Source organism: Phascolarctos cinereus, unplaced genomic scaffold (assembly GCF_003287225.1).
Source record: "Phascolarctos cinereus isolate Bilbo 61053 unplaced genomic scaffold, phaCin_HiC Scaffold_7;HRSCAF=346, whole genome shotgun sequence".
NCBI lineage: Eukaryota > Metazoa > Chordata > Mammalia > Diprotodontia > Phascolarctidae > Phascolarctos > Phascolarctos cinereus.
In genome coordinates this window covers 92,720,919-92,748,892 of record NW_027556180.1, presented here as the reverse complement: position 1 = coordinate 92,748,892, position 27,974 = coordinate 92,720,919, and the positions used below count along the sequence as shown (strand labels likewise).

General features: G+C 36.4%; 1 protein-coding gene across 1 annotated transcript; it reads left to right on the top strand.

The window, feature by feature from the left end:
- On the top strand, window positions 1-27,712 carry WBP4 (WW domain binding protein 4). The gene is made up of 10 exons (XM_020977023.2): window positions 1-542; window positions 1,569-1,641; window positions 4,837-4,899; window positions 4,979-5,102; window positions 6,234-6,419; window positions 8,550-8,596; window positions 9,130-9,205; window positions 17,768-17,970; window positions 20,914-21,086; window positions 25,056-27,712. Coding segments are annotated over exons 1-10 (1,158 nt in total). The 5' UTR covers window positions 1-540; the 3' UTR covers window positions 25,267-27,712.
- Window positions 27,713-27,974: the final 262 nt, after the last annotated feature.

Sequence of the window (27,974 nt, the reverse complement as noted above, 5' to 3'; positions counted from 1 at the left end):
CTTCCTTAGAACACGGCAGTTCTCTAGTCCTGGGGGTGAGGACTTGGGTCACCTGGCTGCCCACCTTAGCCAGAGGCGCCGCCCCTCCAGCCCCCGTCCTCCCCCTCACGGAAGGCTCTGGGCTAGAGGCAGAGTGGCGATGTCTCGTATGCGTGAGGAGCGGGGGCGGTGCCCAGGCTGCTCGCCCGCGGTCGCTGGGCCCAAGATCCCGCCCCTCACTCCAGCTCCTGCCGGGAGCGAGCCCTAGCTTCGTTTGACCTCTGCCCCTTTATAATCTCCCTCAGGCACCTTTATGATCCTCCCCCTCCCTCTTCGGAGTACCGCCCCAGTTCGCGGGAGGGAAGGAGGGGGGAGGAGGAGTGTTAAACGCAGTTTGAGTGCTCTGGGCCTCCGTAGCTCGGGACGGTGGAATGCCGGTCCTGAGTGTGGCTGTTACTCCGGGGCTGTCTTAGGCCTAAAGGCGGGCAGGGCTCCGTGAACCCCGCGCGCGCTGACCACCCGCGCGAGCCCGAGGGCGGAGCCGGAGCCGCTCCAGCCGCCATGTGAGTGTCGCAGGCTCCCTCCCCGCTCTAAGCCTCGACCCCGAACAGCGCCCTCAGGTTTCGGGGCGGTATGCACCCCACACACACACTGCACGGGAGCCAGGGGCCGGCACCCAGGGGTGAGAGGGACCGAGGCAGCCGGGGTATTTCTCGAGGTCCCTGCTTTCGCCAGGCCTGGGCGGTGCACGCGGATAAGCTGCTCTGCACTCCGGGGCGCGGTTAAGGGAAGGTTCTCCGGCCCCTTTTTCAGGAGCATTGCCACCTTCCCGACCCCCTGTTCTGACTGTGCCACAAGGAGGCGTTCCCACCCTCGTACCCCGCTCCGATTGTGCCAGGACGTCTTGGATCCGGGGGCTTTAAAGGGTTTGGCCCTGGCCTGCGGCTTTTCCCCGCCCAGAAAAGCTTCCCTCCCGAGATAAAGTGAAGGCCCGCCTCCTTGCCAACTTTTTCTGTGTTCCTTGCCTGCCTCGGGAAAGAAAAAGCAAGAATATGCCGTAACTAATAAAATCGTATGGATCATAAAACACTTGGGTCAGAGTACCTTTTTTCCCCCTTTGGGGGAGGTAACTTAGTTTGGGTAACAGTTATTAGTTCCCACTGGCCTCTAGTCCAATTACATCCTAGCAAACTCCAAAAGTAAATGCTTGTTGAAACTATATGATCCATCTTAGCGGTTGCCTTATGTGCAGAAAGGGAAGTTGAAATCGAAGTTTTATGTTTTTTTAAGTCATGCCATTGGTATATGAGGGAACCTAGCGGTTCGAAGGTAACTTAGCTATAATCCACCTATGCAGTCTATTCACATAAAACTTTACAGTGCAATATTAGTGTATTATATTGGTATTATAACTAATGTTAGCATTAGTATGTTATTAGTATAACTAAGGGCTGAAAATGTAGCTGATAAGAGTTCAATAGCAGAAACTTAAAGTTTGAAGTTATAAGAATGTGTAAAGTATGCACAACTTTTCTGTATTAATGCTGTTCTTACCTTTGACTCTCCCCCCACCCCCATTTATTTTTCAGGGCCGACTACTGGAAATCACAACCTAAGAAATTCTGTGATTATTGCAAGTGCTGGATAGCAGACAATAGGCCTGTATGATCTCCTACTATTGCTTCCAAAATATGAGAACTTTATGCTATTCAATATCAGTTCCTGTAGTAAAGCATTGGATTTTTATTTAGAACAAAATCACTTAAGCTAATTCTTGAGCTGAAGCCAGCTCAGCAAATTAAGAACTTACTTATCAGATACTTTGCCAGGTGTGAGTATGCAATTTAGAGGACTAATAGGATAAATAGAGTTTGCATACATACAGTAGTCAAGTATGTACCACTTTAAGGTTTGCAAAGTACAAATAGGTAGGGCAGCTAGGTGGTGCAGTGGATAGAGTTGAAATGTGGCCTCAGACACATAACACCCACTAGCTGTGTGACTCTGGGCAAGTCACTTAACCCCAGTTGCCTCACTAAATAAATAGGGTAAAATTTTTTTTTATTTAAAAAAAATTTTTTTAAAGTACAAATAGGTATGATACCTTGTGATAAGGACAAAGGAGAAATTTGAACAAAATGCTTCAGAATAGTTTGAAGAGGTAGATATTACTTTCAGCTTTGGGGAAATGTTGGAAGACTGAAGGAGAAGGTAGCATTTGAAACTAGTTTGGAATGAAGAGGCAACTAGTTTTCAACAGGGTGGAATGAGTTCATTCAGGGACTCTGGAATGGGCTGTACAAATGCATAGTCAGGATGAGATGGGGAGTTGCCACCAGAAAATAGAAGACATTTAGAGAAGTACTGTACTGTAAGATTATCGAACAAAGTAGGTTAGAGGCAGATTATAGCAGGCCTTAAAATCCAAGATTGTTTCTTTAGTATTTTATTATTCCTGGTACAAGAGTTTTTCCAATATATATTTTTTTCATTAGCAATGTTAGTTTTTGTTTCAATAAACTATATTTTATGTAGATGAATGCCGATTTCATATTTTTTAAAAGTAGATTGTTGAGTAGTCAGTCTCATTAGTGTTCATTAGACATTCCTATTTCAATAGTGTGCCATGTTGGGTTCTAGAATATAGGAAGTTAACAGAAGTTTAAAGGGATTTTATAATTTAGAGCAGCTTTTCCATATGTTCCTTGCTGTATGGAAAGATATAACAGTTTTTCCACAGCTCTTTTTCCTCCATCAATAGATGTTCAAATTTGAGAACTATCAATATAACCTCCCTGTGTTGGAACGTAGCAGCTGTCTTAAGAAAATAGTAACAGTATTTATTGTCCTAGATTGAGCTGCTAAGACCTAACATACAAAATACTACCTTTTCATTTTTTCCTAAATCTTCATGCACATTTCACAGACGTTCTTTTGGGAATAAATGTGACCTCAAAAATCAGTTTTTATGATTAGTGATTTGTAAATTTTGTTATAACATAAGTTACAATATCCATGTGTAATATCTATGAGGTTAAAATGTCCATATATGGCTTAGATTATTTTTAGACATCTTCCTTCTCCAAAAAAAGTTACGCATATGTATTCTATTACCCATTTTTCATCTGTCTATTTGGTACTGAGACTCTTGGTACTTCTTTACTAATGACCTCAAACAAGGGTGTTTGTTCGCCTTCTTTCTCTGGACTCACAGTTAATAATGCATTCCAATGCATATTGGCAAAATTTGTTTAATCAGTGCTATGAACAGTGTATAAGTAAATTTTGTGCCACATACTGGAAACTATTATTTGCCTGCCCTTTTAATCAGTTACCTTGGAGTCCCTAAGACAGGATTTAAAAGTTGAAGAATTGACAAGCCTGGACCCATTTTTAGGACTTCCTTAGATTTTTATCTTTTGTTACTGTGCTTAAGAGACTTGTTTCAAAGTTTAGTTTACTGTAAAATTTCTTTAAGTCAACTGCAGGTGAATTTACCATTTGAAATTTTATAATAGTTTATTACAAGAGAGCATTATGGTAGTGAAAATCAATGTTAATGAGTGTAAAAATTTTTTTTCACCGTTTTTAAAAAAGATAGGGATTGTTATTTCCCTGAAAGTTTTGAATAATGGAACTGTTAAAAGAACTTTTTAATATTATCTGCTAAGTCAACCTAAAAATGAACTGTATTTTAGCTCTATTCTGGAAAATAATATGTAAAAATTATCTTTCTCTTAAAACTTTCAGTTCAAAGTCATCCTTTACTAAAGTTCTTTACTGCCCGTCCCATTTTGTTTTGATTAAGGCATCCTTACAAACATGTACCAACAATTTTCCAGTCCACAAAATTTGTTGATAATGATTTCCTTCTAGAAGACAACCCAGATAGCAATTGTGTACTTTATCAGTATCCTTTTTAACTTACTCAGACAAATTATCTCTTAGCTTGGGGTCACGTGACTGTTTGCAAAATGAGACCAAATGTAATAAAATAGTAAGGCAGATAACAGTACTTAGTAGATAAATGCTTCTCAAAGTAACCACCCAAAGTATGATATACTTTTTTAACCTTCAGTGGAAGGTACAATTTTTCTAGAGAAATTACATTTATTTTAGTTTGTCATAATTTTCATATACAGGTATATTCTATTTAAAAGAAACCTTTTTAAACTAATAAAATATGATTATTTGCTTTAAAAATACTATACCCTTAAAAATAACTGGAATTGTTTTAATTGTGATTTTACTTAATCTGTCAGATTATGATGTATTTGTAGACTTTTAACAATATCAATAACTTTTTTTAAAAAAAGAGGGGGAAACAACATTTTATAATTCTCTTCGAGAAATAAACTTAGAATGTGATTTATTTATTCCTTATTTCTCCCACAAAGGATTCTTTATGAATTTGAAGGGAGGAGGGAAAACCTCTATACACACTTGTTACTTGTGGTATATCTTACAGTATTTGGGCAGGTTCTTAATATGAACAAGAGTTTTCTCACTTAACCTCCAGCTTCTGTCTTATTTATTCTACAGAAGTTTGTTTTAATTAATATCTTTTTCTTCAACAAAATCATCACAAGTCTAATATACATTTTTAAGAATTCATGTAAACCATGGTTTTAATGTTAAAGGATATAATTAAAACGTTACTACTCACTGGCATTATTTTGTAAGAAGGGCCAATCTGCATTAAAGGTGTTCCATTTTTAGCTTTTTTTTCCCTTCTTTCAAGAAATTGTTTAAATTTCAAGAGTTAGGTTCTCTTCCCACCTGGATCCTACTGCTTCATTGCAAGAATTGTGACTTGTGATTTGTTTGCTTTTCCCTTTATCTCCAACATTTTTCAAGAGTGTTGAATTTCATGAACGGGGAAAGAACCACAAGGAAAATGTGGCCAAAAGAATCAGTGAGGTAATTTATATTTTTTTGTAAATTTTTCATGTTAATTTGGTCCTTTTACTTTGTTTTAACCTTTCCATATCTTCTGTAGATTAAACAGAAAAGCCTAGAAAAGGCAAAAGAAGAAGAAAAAGCATCAAAGGAGTTTGCTGCAATGGAAGCAGCTGCCCTTAAAGCATACCAAGAGGATTTGAAAAGACTTGGAATCAGTTCAGGTAGAAAAGCTGCCAACATGCTTTAAAAGTAACATCAGAGAGAATATTGAGTAAACTTTTATTGTTTCCATGGGTGAGGTTCCCTGATGGAACTCATACACTAAAGAGACATCTGTACTATTTTTATTGGCAGCCTTTCTCTTAAATGAGGACGTAGAACTTTGTACCCTATCATTTTACCTCTCATCTTTTAAGCCTCAGTTCAGTTTGAGCAGTAATACTTTCTAAAGCTACCTATGGCCATAAACTTACTTTTAGGCCATTTAAGTTGCTTATTTGGCTCTGTTATTGAGGTAAAGGATATTTATTAATTAATAAGTGTGAACAACCTCCAACTTCTAATGATAATTCACTTTTGCAGTAATTCATTATGTTTTGACCAAGTTCTTTTTATAGTAGAGACTGTGCTGTGTGTATATTTGTATTCCTACCACCAACCCAGAACTTATCATATGCTGCCTTGCATATGGTAGATGTTTAACTAATGTTTATTAATGAATAGGTGCTGATGGTATGGTTTAACTGGAATCTAATTTGGAGCTGGAGAATCTGTATGTGCCTTTTACTAGATGTGACCTTAGGCCACACTTTATCTTCTCTCATCTTATAGATCAGTTTCTTCGTCTATAAAATGAGGAGATTGGCCTGGATTGAGTACCGTCTGACAGTTTCTTGAGCAAAGTACTGCACTGTGTGTTGGGGATGTGGAACCAAAATGAAATGGTCTGCCCTCGAGGACCTTACGTTCAACTAGATGACCTCTTCCAGCTATAAATCCTATTGACTTATGTAGGAAATAATTGTAGTAAGTCACTAGGTGGGGATTTATTCAGGAATGAGAGAATGATTCCCTGCCCTATGACACATATTGTTCACGTAGTATAGAACAACTCCCTTGTTTCTTTTAGTTATTTTTTGGAGATTTCTCTGCCCAGAAATCCGTTCTTACACTGGATTATATCTTAATTATTTGTATTCCTGTTGGGCTTGAATAATCATATTTTCTACATTAATTTACTCTCTAAATCTAGTGAAAACTACTTTTAGGGTGAAGTTTCCTAAGACAGGTTCTAGTCATTGTTTTAAGAATGTTCCACTGGGTAAGTCGTTTTTCTTGCACCTTCTCTATAGATGTTACAGAATCTAGCACACCACAAGTGACCAACACTGCCCCACCTGTCTCATTATCAAATCAGAAGAAGGAAAAGAAAAAGAGGAAAAAAGAGCTTTCCAATATAGATGCAGTAGGAGCTTCCAAATGGGTAGAAGGCATGTCTTCAGAAGGTTACCATTACTATTATAATACCATCACAGGAGGTAAGTAGTTTGGGTGCAAATATAGTATAATACAATATCTAATACAGAGAATTTGTAGGTTTTTATTTTGGTTTTGGGGTTTTATTTTTATAATTTTTTCTAGTAAAGCCTTGCTGTGATTCTTCATCATGGCATAGAGGTATCTGGGGGTTCTCAAAGTCTGTGACAATGGAACACAAATTCGAGCAAGTCCTATCAATCTGGAAAAGTTTCAAGTATGAGTCTGTCATTGGACTGTATGTCTCTGATCTAAGAACCCACCTATTTCAATTTAGAGAAGCTTATCACCAGGATGGCCACTAAGCAATGAATTTTCTGGGTTTCAGCATCTTTAAAGGACTATCCACAAAAGAGTAGAAGGGATGTAATCTGTACTCTGAAGAGAAAATGTTCAATTATTAAAATCATTTATTCTTGAAGAACTGATGTATTAGAATACCATAACATTGAAAGGGAACACGTTTTCAAATTTTTCTAACCAACCCAAAATGCTAGAAAGTATATTTGAGCCTATTGGGTGGGGAAAAAAAGAACCCCAGAAAATTAGTTAAAAGAAATCTGCACTTTGAGTGTTTTACTTAGAGCCTTAATAATAAACCCAGTAAAACCCTTGGCTTAACTTTTCTTTTATAAGCTTTGTAAGAGTATGAACACCAAGTTTAATAGGAAAATAAAAAGAATTTCATACCCACTTATTCAAATTGAAGGTTTCTGTAGTGAGAGATTCTTCAGAATAAGTTTTCTGTCAGAACCATAAACCATAAACACATTTTGTGTCTGTACCTAGCATACCTTCATTGGTGCATGTTGGCATTTTGTGCTTTCAATTCTGTTGATGCAGACCATGATATTTTTCAGTTGATCTTTTGATTCACTTGAGAGGCTTCATGGTGTAGTAAAAAAAAGTACGTCTGGAACTGAGGAGAGACCTACATTGGAATCCCACCACTGATGATTTCTAGTCTTGTGACCATGAGCAGTCTCACCAAGCTTCAGTTTTTGTTTGTTTGGTTCATCTGTAAAATGGGGGTGATGATGCTACCTATAGTATCTGCCTCACAGGACTGTTGTTCCAATGAGAGAATATATGTATAATACAACTTGCAAATCTTAAAGCCCTATACAAGTGTCATAGTTCTATGTATCATCTGTGTTCTCAGAAAGATAGCTCCTTGGATCACTGGGCAATCAGTGGCATTATAGATAATATTTTATATAACTCCCCAGTTTTTAATTAAGTACCAGAAACCTCTCTGGGCCCTGAGCGAAGTAGCCATTGCACTGTAGCAGTGAGGTAGGCTTACCCTTGATCCATCTAAGTGTTGTGAGTAGGTCTTTATTCCTCCCAGAGAGTTCAGTAATGACAGATCTGACTTCTCTCATAGGTTAGCCTTAAACTGCTTTGTACTCATAATTTATCTTAGGCTTTATAGTTTTTTGTAGTTGTACAGAATATGGATTCTACACCTTGGCTTATTCTCTGTGCTCCAGAGAAATCTAGTTTTCTTCCCATACTTCATCCTGTTTGGTATCCCATCTTCATCACGGCAAATCCTTTACTTCAAAATTGATGAAATTTTAATTCTATGAAAACTTGATTCTTTTTATGGCTAATCTCTATAATCATTATAATTTTTTTTATAATCATTATAATTGTTGTAATAATTCCCTCGTTTAAAAAAAATTCAACTTTCTTGTTTTTGTCAAATTTATTTGAATTGCTATGCAGCTAGCATCTATTACGTATTCTGTATTGGCCTGAATGTAGTATATAAAGTCTTCTCCCCAAAAAAATTAGTCTGAATAAAACCTGGAGGCAGCTTATAATTGCTGTTATTTTTCAGCATATACCTGTATTTTTTTTCTCCTTTCAGAGAGTATTTTAGTGTGGGGGCCTATATTCAGGAGGAACTTATATTTAGACCAATATGGTATGTTTAATAGTTGTGTTAAAGTGTTTGTTGGTCTTCCTTCCCCATTAAATTATAAGTCCCTTGAGGAAAGAGATTTTTCTTTTGTAATTCTCCACAGAATCATGTGAACATATTAGATATTCCCAACAATTCAAGAGATCTAGGAATGTTTTTAGAAAGCAGAAAAACTGTAACTACCATATGATCTTACTTTTAGAATCTCAGTGGGAGAAACCTGAAGGCTTTCAAGGAAAATTTAGTAAGGTAATTGAACTCATTTCTTTTCAGTAAAATTCTTAATCTGTTGATGGGTAAAGAGTACTTCTAAACATTGTTTTATACTACCAAATAACAATTTGCAATTTTTGTCCTTTCTATTTCAAAACTCCTCCAAGAGTCATTCATAGAACAGTTAAAATAATTCCTTAGGTCAAAGGTCAGTAAACTGTGGCATAGAGAGAACTCTTCATAAGCCAGTCTGGGCCCAAATATACACTTATCTCGTGCTTGACAAGAGCTGCTATCTAATTCAAGAATTGGTGACTGATGAGAACTGTCTCCCGAGAAATTTGGTCTATCAATTCCCTTTTCTTTTCCCAGCCTCCCCTTTTCAGTTTCAAGTTCCCATTCCCAACCACCAATTCTTAACACTTTATGCCTAGAGAATATGTATCTTGACAGAGACTTTTAAAAAACTCTGCTGATCCTTTTATATGTAGTCAGGCTGTTTTTTTGTTATCATCTTTACTGTTAAATATGATCATTTTTAGCATATTTTATATGCTTGTTTTTGTTAGAAAGCAGCAGTGCCTCTTTGGGTAGAAGGTTTAAGTGAAGATGGTTATACCTATTATTATAATACAGAAACGGGTGGTAAGTAATACCTGCTATTATTTACATTCTTTTCTCTAAGTACTAGAAAGGATTTGTTTGCATTCTATGAATAGCTAAAGTTAAGGTTATTTGTTTCTTCTGTTATAAACTTAGCCATTAATAAATACATATGGACAAACAAAATAACATAAAACCCTAAATTTAAGTTACTTATATTTTTTATGTAACTTTTTAAAAAAGTAGTAATTATTTTACTTTCTTTTCCCCCTCTGAACTTTTTTTTCTTTTCTGTGTTTTTTCCCCCTGAATTTTGTTGATATTTGTATCATTGTAGAAAGCATGTGTATTCTTTTGGTTCTATTTTCTTCACTTCTACTTCATATGGAGAATAAAAAAGGAATGTGAAAGATTTATATTTTTCATGTATTATGGCATAATAATATTCCATTATAATCATATACTACAATTTGCTCAACCATTCCTTAATAGAATTCCTTTTTGCTAAAACAAACATTATTACTAAGAAAATGTGTGTGTGGTTTTGTTTTGTTTTTACAAACAAGCATATCTTTAGCTTATTAGCTTCCAACTTACTAGGTCAGAGGATGGATAATTTTGTAGTTCTTACTGTTTAATTCTATATCGCTTTCCTAAAAAATTGTGTCCATTTATAATAATGTACCCTTTTTCTCACAGCCCTTCTGGCATTGAATTTTAACATTTTTAACCAACGTCTTTACCAATGTAATAGGCATAAGGGGCCATCTCAGAATTGTTTTAATTTCTATTTTCTCTGATAATTAGATTTTGAATGCTTTTCCATGTGGAAGCTAATTTGTGATTCTTCTGAAAATTTCCTATTCATATTCTTTGGCCACATATTGTGAGTGAACATATCCTATAAAACTTATGTGAATAAGTTATAGGTCATGGATATTAAACTTTTTATCAAAAATATTATAGCAGTGTTTTATTCCTATGTGTAGTGTCACTGCTTGTGCCCCATGTCATTTATTTTCACCAGCTGACAGACTCAAAACAGAATGGGGAAAGGGAAAATCATTTAAACCCTTGTCTTTATTGCCTTTATATCAGAATGGTTAAAATAAAAATAGAACATTAGAGCTGTAAGGGACTTAAAGATTACTCTAGTTCAGCCTCTTTATTTTACAGTTGAGAATCCTGTAAGTTACATTATTTTAATTCTATAGGTTAAGTTCTTTTAACTTATAGATTTATTTTTCAGGTAAAAATTATAATCCATGAATCTTTTGTGTGAATATTTTCAGAACATATAACTAGTATTTAAGGAATACAGGTTATAGCCTGTGTATATTTATTAATATTAAGCCTTTCGTTGTATTTCCCTCTTTCTATTGGAGTAGAGGTCTTCTAGTGAGGAACCTCCTCCACCAATGTAGACAAGCACCTACTTTGCACAGTATGGTCTTAGCGACTTGAACTGGCCCTTTATAGGTAGTCAGTACAAAAACAGAGGGTGGAATGATTTTGATTTATTTGTTTATGATATATGTTTTTTGGAACACCTCAGACACACACCAGTTTAAATCTTTTTGTAAACTGGAAAATCAGCAGTGTTTTACTTTTTTTTTTTAGTGTTTTACTTTTTAGGAAAAAAACCCTTAATTTCATAAAAATGATTTAGTAATTAATTGTATTTCCATTGTAGTACTTCTGCTTCTTCTGAATTAGTTTTGCAGAATTATTCTAATTCTGTTACCAAAATAATATAACTTAATTTTTTTAATTATTCTTTAAGTTCTCTGTGAGCGCTATGAATTTTTTTTTGAGGGAGGTGTATGTTATTTTATAGAATTATAGAGTAGCAAAAGAGGCAAGGTGGCAGAGTGGATAAAGGACTGATCTTGAAATCAGGAAGACCAGGGTTCAGATTCTGCATCTGATACACATTGACTCTGTGACTGTGGGCGAGTTGTTTAACCCCTCTCAGTGCCTGAGAACAAGGGTCTGGTTAGCAAACTATGGCCTGAGGGCCAGATTTGGCCCACAGACCATAGTTTGATGACTCCTGCCCTAAAAAATTCTTTTAAGACTCTAAATTACAAGATCTAAGACAACTCCAAAAGACTCATGATGGGGGGCAGCTAGGTGGCACAGTGGATAGAGCACTAGCCCTGGATTCAGGAGGACCCGAGTTCAAATCCGGCCTCAGACACATAACAGTTACTAGCTGTGTGACCCTGGGCAAGTCACTTAACTTCCATTGCCCAACAAAACAAAACAAAAAAAGACTCACGATGGAAAATGCCATCCACGTCCAGAAAAAGAGCCATGGTGTCTGAATGTAGATGCAAGCAAACTAATTTGCTCTCTCTTTTTTGGTTGTTATTTCTCCTTGCTCATGGTTCTTCCCATTGGTTCTAATTCTTGTTTATAACACGACCAATGTGAAAATATGTTTAATATGAATGTATATGTAGAGCCTATATCAGATTGTACGCTGTATTGGAGTCAGAGGGGGAGAATATTTGGAACTCAGAATCTTATGGAAGTGAATACTGAAAACTAAAAATTAAAAAAAAAAACTATAAATTGGAGAAAAGGTGCGTTGACAAAAGGGAGTTTCGTTGTTCAGGAATTCCCTAGACCAATGAAATCATAGTTCCAATCAATATAGAGTTCGAAGAGACATGCATGATCAACTAGTTCAAACCCTGCCTAAAACATGAACAAAAATATTTCTAATCTCCCTTCCAGTCCTGTCATCTCAGCCTCTGAAAAAGACCTCCAGTTTCAAAGGATTTATTCTCTCTCAAGACATTATTTTTTTGATAGTTCTGATTGTTAGGAATTTTTTGAAGACAAGCAAGCATATCCCATATCCTGCCCTGCTCTGCCCCTACCTGCAAAGTCTTTTCCAGAATAAATATCTCCAGTTGCCCAGGTGTTTCAACTGAGTCATGCCATTACTTCCTTCACCATCTTTGTTGATCTTCCCTGGAAACACTGCAGCCCTGGGTCGGTAGTGCTCAAATCTGAACATATTATGCCATGTGTAATTTGGCTTTAGTGAGCAGAATTCAGAACTCTTATCTTCCTCATTCTGGACAGTATGCCTCTGCTAATGTGGCCCAAGTCCTGCCCTGAATAATTTTTTTCTTTTGGCTCCCATGTCACATGTGTCTCATTGAGATGGCAGTTCACCAGAACCCTTAGACAGGTTTTACATGAACTACTTTCTATAGATGTTTCTCCTATTCGTTTGTATAATTTTTTAAACCCAAATGTAGAGTTTTCCACTTGGCCCATTTTTCTACCTTGTCAAGACCCTTTAGAACCCTGATTTTGACATCCACATTGGTTTCCCCTCTAGCTTGATGTCACCTGCAGATAAAAAACTGGTCATTTTTATCTAAGTCATTTATAACATCATTTAAAAAAATAAGGCCAAAGAAAGAGACCTGTTTTCCAGTAGAGACTTGATTTCAATCAGCAATGTTTTTGAGGTCTCTTTATTCAATTATCCAAATCCCCCTATTAGTCCTATCTATCTCCCATTCTAAGCCTAAATCTCACAGTTTCATAATATCCTTTATATCAACCAACAAGCATTTATTAAATGCCTATGGTGTACCAGGTGTTGCATTAGGAAAATAAAAATGAAACAGTATTACTCTTGGGGAGCTTACGTTCTCTGTTGAAGGAAAACACCACATATGTATTTCATGTATACAGAATATGCAAGATAATTTCAGAACTGAAGGCATTAACAGCTAGGGAGATCAGGAAAGGCAGAAAGTAAGAAGTGGTACTTTAACTGGATTTGGAAGGAAACCAGGGATCCTGAGAGGTGCAAGAAAAAAGGGAGGCCTGAACAAAAGGATGGAGGCTGGAAATGGAATGAGTAAGAAAGCGAGTTTGACTAGATTATAGAATGATGAGGAGAGTGAGTTACAGAACAAAAAAGATGGAAGGTAACCAGCTAATAAAGGGCTTTAAATTCCAAACAAAGGAGTGGTCCTAGAAGCAAAAGAGCCCCTGAAGCTTGTGCAGGGAAATAAGCTCAAACCTGTACTTCAGGAATTAAACACCTTGGCAGCTGTGTGGAGGGTAAGTTAGAGATGGGAGAGACTTGAGGCAGGGAGGCCAGTTAGAACTGGTTTTTTAAATACTCTGAAGGACAGCTATTGTGGCCCAGTGGGTAGAGTGGAGTCAGTGGCCCTGGAGTCAAGAAGACATCTCCCCAAGTTCAAATCTGACCTCAGACACTCAACTAGCTATGTGACCCTGGGCAAGGCACTTAACCCTGTTTGCCTCAGTTTCCTAATCTTTAAAATGAGCTGGAGAAGAAAATGGCAAACCACTCCAGTATCTTTGCCATAAAAACCCCAAATGAGATCACAAAGAGTCAGACACGACTGAGCAGCAGCAACAAAACTGAAATATTCCAGGTGAGAGATGAGAAGGGCCTGAACTGGGGTGAGTAGAGAGGGGACTTAATGCTCTGATAAGATTTAACAACTGTTACGTTTGTAGACTAGGCATGGTCCCAATATCCTTCTGAGTATACTGTGACCACTGTGTTTATCTGATCTGCCTAATTTAGATAAAGAAAGCTGGATTTACCTTATGCTGAATGAATTTATAATGACTTATTATAATTGCCACATACCTTTATAAGTGCTTATAAAGCACAAAATCACACAGTTTAAGGGTTGAAAGAGTCCTTAGCAGCCATCTGGTCCAACCCAAAGGAATCCCCAGTATAGCCTATGAAATTATCCACTGTCTGCTTGAAGACTTCCAAGGGAGAAGCCCGGTACTTCTTGAGGCAGCCCATCCAGTTTTGGAAAGGCTTAGAATTGTTAACAAGTTTTTCCTTACTTGAAACAACTGTCATGGTTCCTCCTTTCCCATTCTGCCAAATATGTCCAGTTCCTTTAATTCTTTGTTTCCATATTTTGCCAGCAGTTGAAACCAGATGGTAGTTTGCAGGATTGAGCTTTAGCTTTGAAAGTCAGTACTCCACCTAGCTCCAATCCTGTTAACTCCTTTCTAGTTCTGTAGTTTCTAAAAGATCATGACAGCGGTTCAACAGTCATACTGGCCAAGTTCTGCCAGTACTTTGAAATATCCTTCATCACATTCAGATTATTTGAACTCCTTGTCTTCTCACTTAGTTTGACATTCAGTTCCTTCTTAATTCTTTGTTAAATTCTCTGTAGTCTTAGGATCATTCTCCTTAATAGAGAACACCAAAGTAAAAGAGGAGTTGAATAATTTTACTTTATCATCTTTTGCTAGAGACCTAGTTGCCAAACAGCAGGCCAGTGATTTCCTTGATCTTCTAGTCTTCAACATAACTTTTAAAAGCCCTTTCTGCTGTCATTTTTTTTTAACCAGCTTCAACTTGTCCAGGAAGGATTTAGTTTTCCTGATATTAGTCCTGTAGAATAGCATTACTCTTTCACATTTGTCCTTTGTGTCTCCTCATTTCCATCTTTCAAACATGACTTTTAAAAATCTGACCTCATTGGAGAGCTCTTGCTGTTGTTCAGTCGTTTTCAATCATGTCTGACTCTTTCTGACCCCATTTAGGGTTTTCTTGGCAAAAACACTGTTTGCCATTTCGATGATTTGCCCAGGGTCATACAGCTGGTAAGTGTCTCAGGCCATATTTGAACTCAGGAAAATTAATCTTCCCTACTCCAGACCCCGTATACTATCTACTTTGCCACCTAGCAGCCCCAGAACTTTTACTACACAGCTGCATTTGATTTTTTGGTTTTTATTCCTCTCCTTTTTTCATTACAATTGTTTGAGTCTGCATCAGAATTTCTTTGAGAGTCTTTGTCCCCATTGAAGTTACTTGACTTTTAGAATATCAAACCACATAATAAACTTTATGAATGGCTGGTGTTTATTATGACATCATTATTGTCATCAGCGTATGATTGTTTTCCATCATTTTAATAAAATTGATATTTTAAGTTTTTCCTAGAAGGTTCTTTATTAACTCATTTTTGGTGTGGAAAAGCAAAAATTATATATATAAATTGTTTCTAGCATCATCCCTGTTAGGCATAGAATATGCACCATACTGACAGATCAGAAGATAAGCAAGAGATAAAAAATGCCAATTACAAATGTATGCTAAATGCCAGAAGGACCACTAGGTGTCAGTGTAGATCAACTAATTAAAATTAATGCGTTTTTTTTAAATGGCAAAAGTTAAACTTGACACATTTTTTAATGTGAAAGATAAAGAACTAGTTTATATTTTTTTCTTATTCTCCCTATTTTCTAATGTAAATCAGTATATTTTGCAACAGTTGCAAATCCATGTCAGGGTCAGAATTGAGGCACTAATTCAACTGCTCAGCAAACTGAGCTACTGTTACTCTAAATGAAGTTCTAAGCTCATTTGATAGGTTCTGTTTCTGTATTTCAAATATGAATTTCAATTCTGTATCCCCTAGTTGAATCTTTCATGAAATAAAATATGCCCCTTAGACAGTTTATAACAGTTATTTAAAAATTAACCTCAAACACGATGTAAAATGTTTTATTTTATTTTTTCAAAAGAAAGCTGTAGGGGCAGCTAGGTGGCGCAATGGATAGAGAACTAGCCCTGAAGTCAGGAGGCTCTGAGTTTAAATCCGGCCTCAGACCTGACCCTAGGCAAGTCACTTAACCCCAATTGCCTAAAAACAAACAAACATAAAAGAGAGCTCTAATTTCATAACCACATGCCTTTTCTTTTTTTTTTTCCAATAAAGTTACCAACCTGGTAGGTCAAAAGAATGTGCTAGACATAAAATGCCTGGATTTCAGCAAAACATTTCCCAAAATCTCTGTCTTTCTGGAGCCCCTTGTTTCAATGGATCTGTGATATCATTGGTGCATATTGAAACCCAGTCAGGTGATAAAGTTCTGCTGGGAGTTTTAGTTAACTTCAAATTCAATGTATGTAAAAATAATAATAATGCATTGAAACAAACAAATTTGATTTGGGGTACACTAAGAGTGTCCGTAATAAGGGAGGTGACACAGTCCTACTGTGATCTGACCTAGCCCAACTTTTTTCACTTCCTGGCCTCACATTTTAGGAAGGACATTAACAGGTTGGATCACTTCTAAAGAAGGACAACCAGGAGGGTAAAAGGATTGTAGACCATGCCATACAGGATGAGTTGTTCTGATTGAAGATATTTTACATAGAAGAGAGATTTTAGAAGGAACATGATAGCTGTCTTTAAACATCTGATATGTCCAGTTAGACGAAAAAAATATTGCACTTGTTTTGATTGTTGCCAGATGGCAATAACTAGAAGCACTGGGAGGAAGTTGCAGAGTGATAAATTATAGTTCAAAGTAAGGAGAACTTCCTAACAAAGCATGCCTAAAGTAGAATTAACAGCCTTGGGATATGATAGATTCCCCATAACTAGAGGTCTTCCAAGCAGAGGTGAGATGGTCACCTGCTGGGGGATTTGTAGAGGGGCTTATTGTTCATACCCAAATTAGACTAAATCAGCAGTTATCAAACTTCTTAGCCTCAGAGCCCATTTACACTCAAAAAAATTGTTGAGGTGATCCCAAAGAGCTTTTATTTATGTGGGTTATATCTAGTAATATTTACAGTATTAGAACTGAAAACATCTTAGTATTATTGTGAAAATAGTTTTTTGACCTCACAGACCCCTTGAAAGGAGCTTGGGGACCTCCAGGGATCCCCAAACCACACTTTGAGAACTGCTGAAATAAGTCATTGCAGGGGGTTCCCACACTTGAAGAAATCACAGGCCCTTCGAGCAATAGTTTATAAATTCCTTGAAGGTAGGGACTGTTGTTTTCCATATTTGCTTTGCTCGTAGTAGGTGTTTAATAAGTGTGTATATTGAATTAAGTGGAAGTAAGGTCCTGGTTTTTGTAGGATGTTGAATTACTCTATTTAATATCTAGGCCCCTTGATTTCTAATTTCCAAAAGGTATAAATACAAGATCCCCAAATGGGGAGCAGTGGAGCCTGCACACTGACTAATGTTAATCCACCCTGCATCTTTAGAAACTAGATGCTTATCTGCAGGATGGAGAATTAGTATCTGATAGTAAGGAGTGAAACAGTTTTCATCTTGTTGCCATTAGTGTTGTATAAATATAACTCAGCCATTTAAAAAATAACATTTATGATGATAACTTTCTGATCTCAAATGTAATTCTGGGAATTATGAAGAAAATTAGTGATTTCGGTATTGTTTGTGCTGTTGGTATGAAACAACCTAAAAGTCTTAACTATGAGTAGGTGAATAGTTCAACAATGTGCTATATCAGTATAATCAAAGACAGTCATACAATTGAGATATAAAGAATATAAAAAAATATGGAAAGGTTTAAGAGAGAAATAATAAGATTAAGAAAACAAACCTAAATATCAGTATTTACATAAACTATAAGTATATAAAAAGAAAACATAGGATGAATGGACAAAGACAATGGAAAGAAACACAAAGGGAAGGAGTTAACATGCATTTTTATAGATCGCTTTAAGTTTAAATAGTTTAAAATTTTCATAGTAAGTTAATTGTTAAAAATGCTATATCAAATGTATTGGAACAGAATCCAAATGGGAGAAGCCTGAGGATTTTGTTCCAGAAGTTGGAGAGCCCATTTCTAGTAATAGTGCTGAAACACTTGATGCCCCAGCTGAATCAAAGTCATCTGATTCCAATAGTGATTCCAGTGAAATACAAGAAACAGAAGAAGAGGAGGAAAAATCGGAGACCTCTACAGAAGTACAAAAGCCAAAAATAAAGTTTAGGGTAAGTCTTTGTGCTCATTTTTCTCAAATATATTAAAAAATTTTATGAAGGTTCAGAAAGTTAATCCTACCTTATAGTAAAAGAGAAAATCAAAGTGTAGCGAGAACAAGTAACTCATATAAATCTACTTTAAGTCACTCATAGACTTCCAGTTAAGTGCCTTCTTTAGTAGACAACAGGAATAGAAACAATTTTTACAGAATAATTTCTGTGTAAATCTGACTTCCTAATAATTGTAAACCTTTCTTTCATCTACTTATCCACTGAAGTAAGTATTCCCTTTACCAATGCAGATGACAATGCATCTATGCCTTCTCCTGCATAATTCTCATTCATGACCTTCTAGAAATCCCCCATGGAATTATTTTCTGCCTTCTCATACCTCCAAACTCTGGAGACCTCCTTCTGGGTCTTCTGATATTTAACATCTTAGTGGAACACTTGGGTTGCCTGCTTCTTATCTTTTGTTTATAACTATAAATGGCCTACCTCCTTTTCTGGTTGTACATATGTATGATATATTTTATACCTATGAAATGTTGTTGAATTACTGGGCAGATTTGACAGCAAAAGTGCAGAGCATTCTGAGTCTTCTGTTTACTTAGGTTTGTTGTATTTGGCATTCTTCCTAAAGAACTATGTCCTTTTCTGTTCATGAGGGTCCCTAAAGGCTTTATGAATAGGGTTTATCCCTGGGTGTATTTTTTCATATTCAGTGTATTCCAAAGCATCAGTAAATCTACATACTCTTTTTCTCATCCTGAACTCAGCTTTTGATTTATTTTTTGTCTCCTCTTACCTTATGAAAGGTCAAGATTAGCAGACTACATTATAATATAAATATGAAAAACAGAGAATTGTTTGTGGTCAAAATCACTGTTCAGCTTTCACCAATTATTTGTATATCTTATATGTATTACTGTTTGGCTAAGGCAGTCGTAGTGGAAATCCATTTACTTTTGTAAAAATTGAGCTGTAGAAGCTAAAAAGAGAGAAATCGTAGCGCAGGAAGCACAGTCGTGTTAAGGAATCCTTGAAAGTGAGAGAAAGAGAAACAGAACAGTGGTTGTGAACTCTGACATGGGGAAGAGGCGTATTCAAGAGGTTCTGGTCCTGAAATGAAGAGAGAGAGCAGCCAGATGTTCTTGATCAGGGATTTGCATCTGGAGTTCAATCAGTCAGGACTTGATGTTCCCTTGGAAATAACCCATCTGGTAAAGCAGGTTAGAATAGAAAGAGAATTGGATTTAGAAGACCACAGTTTGAATCCCAGCTCTCCTGCTTCATTGCTGTGTAACCACAGGCAATTCACTTAGGCTGTTTGAATCCTATTGCTTCATCTGCAGAATGAGGATAATACTACTTACGTAGCACTACGTTGTCATGAGGAAAGCTGTTTGGTAAACCTTAAAGCAATATGTAAATGAATTATTTGTCAAGCAGTATTAAGTTAGAATCTGTGATTAAAGCTGGGTAGCTATAAATGGCTTTACCTGTACACTGAAAGTTTTTCAGTTAGTAAAGTAGATCTTGTGATTTAGTTCAGAGGTGTCAAACATGTGACCTACAGTACTCTTAAGTACAGCCCAAACCAGATTAAAATGTAACTGGGAAATATTTAACAAAAATAAATAAAAATACAATAAAACATAGATATTGTTAATATGTGGTTTCCTAAGTCAGTATGCAGCCCACAGGAATCTTTGTATATGGTTTAGAGGCCCCCATTTCTATGAGTTTGACACCACTGATTTAATTAATTCATCTAACAATGTACATGCAGAAGATGACAAAGGAAGGAGCCAAGCCATGGCCCCTTGACTCTGGCAGTAAAATGGATTAGAAGTGAATTCACAGAACCTTCTATTTGAGAGTACCTTAGAGTGGTGGTGTCAGACTCAAATGGAAATATGAGAGCCACAAAACGGTGAATAAGAATCCCTTTGAGTTTGTAGGCCACATTGGCCTACATGTGTTTGACTCCTCTGCCTTAGGGTATTTTGGGTGGTTTTTAACTATGATAACTTTTAGCCATGATAACCTCTTGAAGCTCCCAAATACTTATATGGGGTATGAGCCTCCCAGTGTATACCTTCCAGGTTCCTTGGGAGCAAGATACATAATGAACCTTCAGGTGCCTTTTGAAAGACATTCTTTATGCTACCCTCTACCTATCCTGAAGGTAGAGACTCATAATTTTCTGAATAGGAAAATTCCCTGCACCTTACACTTAGTATCCAGAATTTACGTTCTTTAGTATCTAGCCTTGTTGAATCCATTGTGTAACTTCTCTTAAGTTGTATGGCCAAAAGAAATTAAGGTCTAGAGATTTACTGCTTCTGTCACATAATACTGCATTATTTCCTTGAGGTCCAGGATATAACTGAGATTTTCTTAATGCAGAAGAACCTAAGCCCTCTCAGTTCCTTCAGTATTCATGATAAGGGCAGACTTGTCCATAAATCGCAACCATGGCACTGACAAATTTCTATTCTTGAAAGTTCAGGAGTTTATATGTTTCTTCCATAGAAGTTCAGGATAGTATTCATCCTATTAAGTGAACAATATTCTCAAACACTAGACCTAAACTGTAAATTCTATGTAAAAATAAAGTATGTTGAGTCATTTTGTAGGGAACTCTGATTGGTCCCTAATATTCAGAGAATTTTAGTGCTAGAACCTTCATTTTACACATGAGGAAACTAAGGTCCAGAGACTTGAAGTAATGCTCCCTAAGGGCACACAGTAAGTCACAGAATTTTAGAGGAAGGGACATCAATGGCCATCTTGTCCCACCCTTGCTCAAAAAAAAAATCTGTACTCTAATACACCCACGTAGTTATTCAACCCCTGCTTGAAGCAATCACATACTTAAGTAAAATTATTAGAACCTTTTTAAAGGTTGTTTTAATGTAGTTTCCAATCATCTTTTCTCTCATTCAGAAAAGAACTAAGAATGATCATGCTGAAAAAACTGAAACTGAATCAAAGAAGGAAAAAAGTGATGGTGATCAGGAACAAGACTCATCAGGTCCATTAGAAGAAAAACCTAGATCTCCTAAAAAGCCTAACCCTTATGGGGAATGGAAAGAAATTAAGCAAGAGGATAATCCCTAGTAAGTAACAGAAACTTATTTATATACAGTTAATCTGAGAAGATAGCATCCTGGTTTTCCACCTACCTTTCTGGCCATTTCTTGTCTGTCTCTTCTTACCACCGCTAAATCTTAGCCATCACTCAAGGTAGCCTTCACCATCTACTAAGGTCTAGATCCCCATTTCAACCTGTACCCTGGGTCTTCCTACTTAGATAAGATCCCAATTCCAGATATGACATCATTATCTTTTAAAAATCTGTCCCTCTTTCTTACCTGCTTATTTTTTAAATTAATTTATTTTTAGCTTTCAACATTCACTCCCATAAAATTTTGAGTTTTTAATTTTCTCCCTCTCTGCTCCCCAGAACCAATGGGAGGAACCACAAGAAAGAAGAAACAAAACAAAACAACAAAAAAAAGCTTTCTCCCATCCTATTTTTCCTCCTGTTTATGCTTTTCTCTCTCCTTTCTCCCTTTTCCTCTTCAGTAGAATTTTGCTTTTGACCACCACCTCCCTCAGTCTGCCCTCCCTTTTCTTCCCCTTTACCCTTATTACGTCTTCCCTCCCTTCTATCAAGCTCCTCCCTTTTCTTTCCCTTTTCCCTCCTGCTTCCTATATGGCTAGTTAGATTTCTGTACCTAACTGAATATGTTATTCCTGCTTTGAGCCAAATCTGAGAGTAAGGTTCAAACAATGCTCATACCCCTCCTCTGTTTCCCTCTACTATAATAGGTCTTTGTGCCTCTTCATGTGATGTAATTTACTCTTTTCTGCCTCCTCCTTTCCTCTTGTCCCAGTACAATACCTTTTTACCACTTAGGTTTTTTTTATCATCACATCAAAGTCAACTTATACCCATGCTCTCTGTCTGTGTATACCCCTTCTAAATGTCCTAATAAAAATACAGTTCTCAAGAGTTATAAGTATCATCTTCTCATTTAGGGATGTAAACAGTTTGCCCTTATTGAATAACATGTTTTTTTCTTTCCTGTTTACATTTTTATGCCTCTCTTGAGTCTTGTATTTGAAAATCAAATTTTCTTTTGAGGTGTTTTCAACAGGAAGGTTTGAAAGTCCCTTATTTCAGTGAATGGCCATCTCCTCCCCTGAAAGATTATGCCCAGTTTTGCTAGGTAGTTGATCCTTGGTTGTAATCCAAGCTTCTTTGCCTTATGGAATATCATATCCCAAGCCCTTTGGGCATAGTTCCAAATTGCTCTCCAAAATGGTTGGATCATTTCACAATTCCACCAACAATGCATCAGTGTTCCAATTTTCCCACATCTTCTCCAACATTTATCATTTTCCTGTTTTGTCATTTTGGCCGATCTGATAGGTGTGATGTAGTACCTCGGAGTTAATCCTCCAAGCTTCCTGAGCTACAAGACTGCTGTATCCTGTCTTTTTGTTTGCTCAGCTCTTTCAGGGTTTTTCCTGGGGCAATATTTTCTGGGCTTTTAGAAGTCAGTAAGGGAGAGTGAGAGCGACTTACTTCTTACTCTGCCATCTTGGCTTCTAGAAGTCTCACCCCTGTTTTTGTTGATGGTATTCCTAGTTACTTACACTTGAAACATTAATGTCATCATCCATTCCTCCTATCTAGTCAGTTACCACCAAGCCCTGTCAGTTCTTAGAAATAGCTCTCCCCCTCAGGGCAGATGGCGGAGTGGATAGAGCTCCAACCTTGGAGGACCTGAGTTCAAATCTGGCCTCAGACACTTGACACTTACTGGCTATGTGACCCAGGGCAAGTCACTTAACCCCATTGCCTAAACACTATCCCTCCAGCCCCGCCCCCCACCCAAATAAAAAGAAGAAGAAACATATCTCCCATCTCTTCCCTATCAGTCTCACTGCTGCACACGCCATGCACACCTCACTACCACCCCACCCAGTTCAGACCCTTCATGCCTCTAGACTGGACTATGAAAGTACCCTCTTAATCATCTCTCCACTTTCCATTTTCTTCCTCACTCCCAAGTTTATCCTAAACATAGCCACCAAATTAATCTTCCTAGTACATGGTTCTCATAATGTTTCACTGTTCAAAAACTTTAAACACCTTATTACTGCAATGTGTTCAGTTGATAAATCCTCTAGTTTGGCATTCCAAACCTTAACCAGTCTGACACCAGTACATTTTCCTCAGCCTTTTTCTCACATTATTTTAACCAAATCAGACTCCCTTCCCAACTTTTCACCCCACCCAGTATCACATCATTCCCTCAATCTCAAATATGCTTTTTTCTTAATCCTATCATCTCAAGTGCCCCCAATTTTAAAGTCATCACTGAACTGCTCAGCAAGATATGGTACTTCTCATCTGAATTCATATTGTCCATACTTACTCACTTTATCATATTATGATCTTTGTAATTATTTTGTGTGAATATTTTATCACCCCATCTCAATTGTAAACATATTAAGAACAAGGGTCATATTTACCCTTGTACATACCTAATGGCTAACATAAAGCATTATACATAGTCATTAATAAACTTGATTTTGCTTGAAATAATCATGGACATTGACACTGAACACATAGTGGAGATAGAGGTGTTCAGTAATGTGTATATACCACAATGCACTGTAGTATAGTGGAAAATAGTCCCAGATTTGAAACCAGAAAGCCTATGTCCATGTCCTGGCTTCAGCATTTATAAGCTATGTGACCATGTCTTTACCTCTCTGAGCTTCAGTTTCGTCATCTGTAAAATAGAGATAATAATGCTTAAACTACTTGCCTTACACAGTTGTGGAAAAAGTGCTTGTAAATCTTAAAACACCATATTAATGTGTTATTTTTTTTCTCATTCTCATAGCTGATAGATTTCACATAGAAACAATCATAGTCACTAATAAGAAGTCATCTTTAATGTTCAGACTATTGCACAGGCTGTAGCTTTTGTAAATGAATGGAAGTGTAAGTATATAAGTTTCATCTTCTGTAGACTCTCTGAAGACATTTTTCACATAGCTTCCAACCTTGAGACAAAAGGGGAGATAAATAATTCTGTTTTCATGTGGTTTCAACTTCTCCTAGGTTTTTATATTTTGAGAGATGTTTCATTACTCATAGTTTGGAAGTTAGAAGCATCCCTTATAGATCCCATGTGGATTATTAAAAATATTGTTCTTAAATGTTTCTGGTTAGCTGTTTTATCTGGGCAGTCATAGGCAGTAATTTTGTCTTTGATGAGGTTCCATTTTCAGAACAATTTGTTAAATTCTCAAGAATTTTTTTTGGGGAGGGAATAGTATGGGGCTCCTTGCCTCTTTACAAAGTATATTGAGCTTCTGTTTTTATATCTAGAATCCTGTCTTTTTTGGTGTTTAGTAGTGGTACATTTTCATCTAGACTTCTTAAGGATAACCTTTTCGTAATCTCTAATAACAACGACCTGGTCTTGCTATAATAAATCCCCCATTTCTGTAAACAGAAGCTCATTATTCAGTCACTTGCTTTCTTCTTGGTTGATGTTTTCTTGGTTGTTGCCCGTGAGGAGGGCCTTTTCTGTTTCATAGGCTTCATTCAGAGGTAAACCAGCATTGGTTACATTTGATAATTGCAATGACCATGTACCTGTTTATCATGAGTTTTGAAAATGTCTGTCAATTCTCTTCCTCCCTTTTGATGAGAAGGCATTATTTTTTCTATAGCTGCCTTAGGATGATGATCCTTGGTTTTTGCATGAATCCTTTAAAAAAAAATCTGTTATCTATTTTCCATTTGGAACATAAAACCTGTTCCATAAATGTATGTTAAGATTGGTTTTGCTGTTATGGAGTTTATCCACTTGAAATAATTATTAATTTAAATTAACCAGTGACATCAACCTGTGTGGTAAAAAACATTCTTAACAAACTCTCTAACTATAATAGACATAAATATTTCTGGGCTTGATTTGAAGACATGCATTATTTGGAAAAGTTTCCATCTTACTCTGATTGTTACATAATAGTTCTTGTTTTACTTTCTACTCTAGTCAGAAGATAGATTTGGAACTTCCAAGTACAGAGGATGAATACATAGGAGCTCCAGTTGCTGATATGAGTGGGGACCCAAAAGTGACATTTAAAGAAAAAACAGTCACTTCTCTTGGAGATGTGGCAGAAGGAGTAGCTCCAGTCTTCAAAAAGAGAAGATTTGATAATGGAAAATCTAGAAATTTAAGGCAAAGAGGAGGTGATCAATAATTTTAATTTAATAACAAAAAAGCAGTATGTGACCTCTTTTGGACCTGTTTGGACAAGAAGAGCCTCTAACTTTGTAAGCTATTTTTTGTTTGTTTTTGATGGTTTAGATACTAAGAATGTAGACTTCTAAGTTGTACTAGATGTGAATTGTAATAAATCTGTTTTTTATTTTTATGTGAATCCTATTTTTGTTCTTAAAAATGGGAGTCTTCTATGTTGCATTGTTTATGCAGTGTTTATTATCTTAAAATTCTTAATTATGTCATCATAATTCAAGATGCTATGTATCTGCTATTTATTATATGTGAAAAGCAAATCAACTACTCTGTTCTCATATACATGAGCATACCTATTACTTTGTCTGAAAATTCTTCTTTCTTGCACACTGACAATTGACTTTTAACTAAGAAGTAGTACCAATTCTATGGTATAAGAGCTTCAGGTCCCAGGGGAAATTATTCTGAATATGCTGTCAGCAGGCTGATATGGAACAATAGTTATATTGCTGGACTTAACTGAATATAAAGGCCAAGAGCTAAGTTTGCATCTGACTCCCAGGCACTTTAGGAATGCTTACTTAGTGTGGATTGAAGGTCAAAAGATGAAATGAAAAACTGTCCTTTGCAACCATTCCTTTCTTGGTGTCTAATGATGTTCTGATGAATATTCTAGATATCAGCCTTGTGTGAACCAGGAAAAAAAATAGAAAGGGCACCTCTTAAAGGCTTTAACCCCCAATACAGGGTCTTAGTGCAGTTTTAAGTTTCAGTAGCTTGATGTTAATAGCTATCTGTAACTTAAAAGGTATTGAAGCTCTAAACCACACCAAGATTTTGGGGGCAACCGGTTCTATTTTCATACAGTGATTTTAAAATAAGGCATTTTTAAAGGTAAGCATTGGCTTTCAGGAAAAACACTCAGTATTGGCTTAGGCAAATGGGAAATTTCTTTTTTTCTGGTTAATTTTTGTAACTAGTGAAATTTTCCCATTTAATGCTTTGTGGAGTATGTTCTCTTTACCCCCTAAAAAACCTTTTAAAGTTATATTTTCAATTAATTCTACAGTATTTAATTTACTGTAATGATTTTTTTCTTTCAGATTGACAATATGTATGCGAATTAAACAGTAGCTTGTTTTAAAAACTTCTTAAAAGCATGCATAAAGTACTAATTTTGTCTTTTTATGCAAATCTTATTCTAGGGTTTGGGAAGTTTCCCATTTGTTGACATTTTTGTGGTTTCCATTGTGGTATTTTGCAAACATCAAGAAGCATTTTAGAGCTTTACATAGCCTGCCTGCCTCTTGTGGCAAAGTAATCTATTTTGATCTTTGCCTCTTCACCCAATTGGAGCAATAACAACCTCAGGCTACAGCAGCATTCTGTTTATATTGTTTGGTAACATCTGGGTAGATGTCTATCCAAATGATAGTTGTTGCAACTGCAAGAAATCATATGCAGACCATTTCCCTGTACTTACATCATTAAAAAAAATTCAATTTAAGGTCTTTAGTTTTTGAAGTCCGTTACTTTTTAAAATTGTAAGACGCATTTCAAAAGCATATAACCTATGCCTTTTAAAATAAATTCTTCTAAAAGTTAATGATGTGGCAAAGCTCCTTACCATAGCGAAAACTTGTCTTTAAGACACACTCAGGCATAACTTTCTCAGAGTATTAAACATTGCTTTAGTCAATCAAGTCTTCCAAATTATCTGTTGGTATTAAAGGAGAAGTGCTACAAAGCTCCAGTTTGTATTCACTTTTTTGGGGTATTTTAAATGTATATCAGCAGTAGATAATTCATTATACCAAATGGTTACCAATTTAAAGAAAGTGAGGTCTCACTTATTTTTTGTTTTCAAAGTTATATATTTTATTTGTCATTTATCTGCTCTTAGTGTTGCCTTTTGGGGAAGCTAGGTGGCACAGTGGATGCATTGCTGGACTTGGGAGTCAGAAAGACCTGAGGTTGAGTCCTTCCTCAGACATGAGCTAGCTGTATGCCGGGCAAGCTACTAAGCTTATGATGGCTTCCATCTCCTCATCTATAAAGTGAGGAGGAGCACCTACCTCACAGGGTTGTTGTGAGGCTCAAGTAAGATAATATATGTAAAGGGCTTTACAAATCTTAAAACATTATATGAATGTTAGATTTTTTTTTCCTTAATAATTTTAAAAATTCCATCAAATCTAAATCCATGATAACTAGTAACTCCTTTACCTGTGATTTGAAATATCTTTATTACAAAAAAAATACCAATTAGTTTGTGTTAAAGCATCTGTGTACTACTTTACTTTCTCTATAATTAAAGAATACTCTATTCTGTAACCCTTTTAGATTGAAATTGTCTGAAGGAAATCTCATTTATATAGCTAGAATTTGTGTATTATCAGCTTCATTGGTAGAGAAAAAAATGAATGATAAAAAAAACACCATGATATTTATTTCTGTCGCCTCATTCTTCCTGTTTTCGTAATTTCACCACCCTACTCCAAATCCTCACCACTTCTCCACCAAATTGCCATAATATAGCACCCAACTGTTCTCAAATATAGCCTCCACAAAATCGCCAAAACAATCATCCTTGGACGTCTGTCACATTCCCCAAGAGCTCCTAAGGTATCAAATCAAAATTACTACTTAGCCTTTAGGACCTCTGTCATCTGCCAGAGCCACACACCTCTACTGCTTCATCCCATTCCTCAG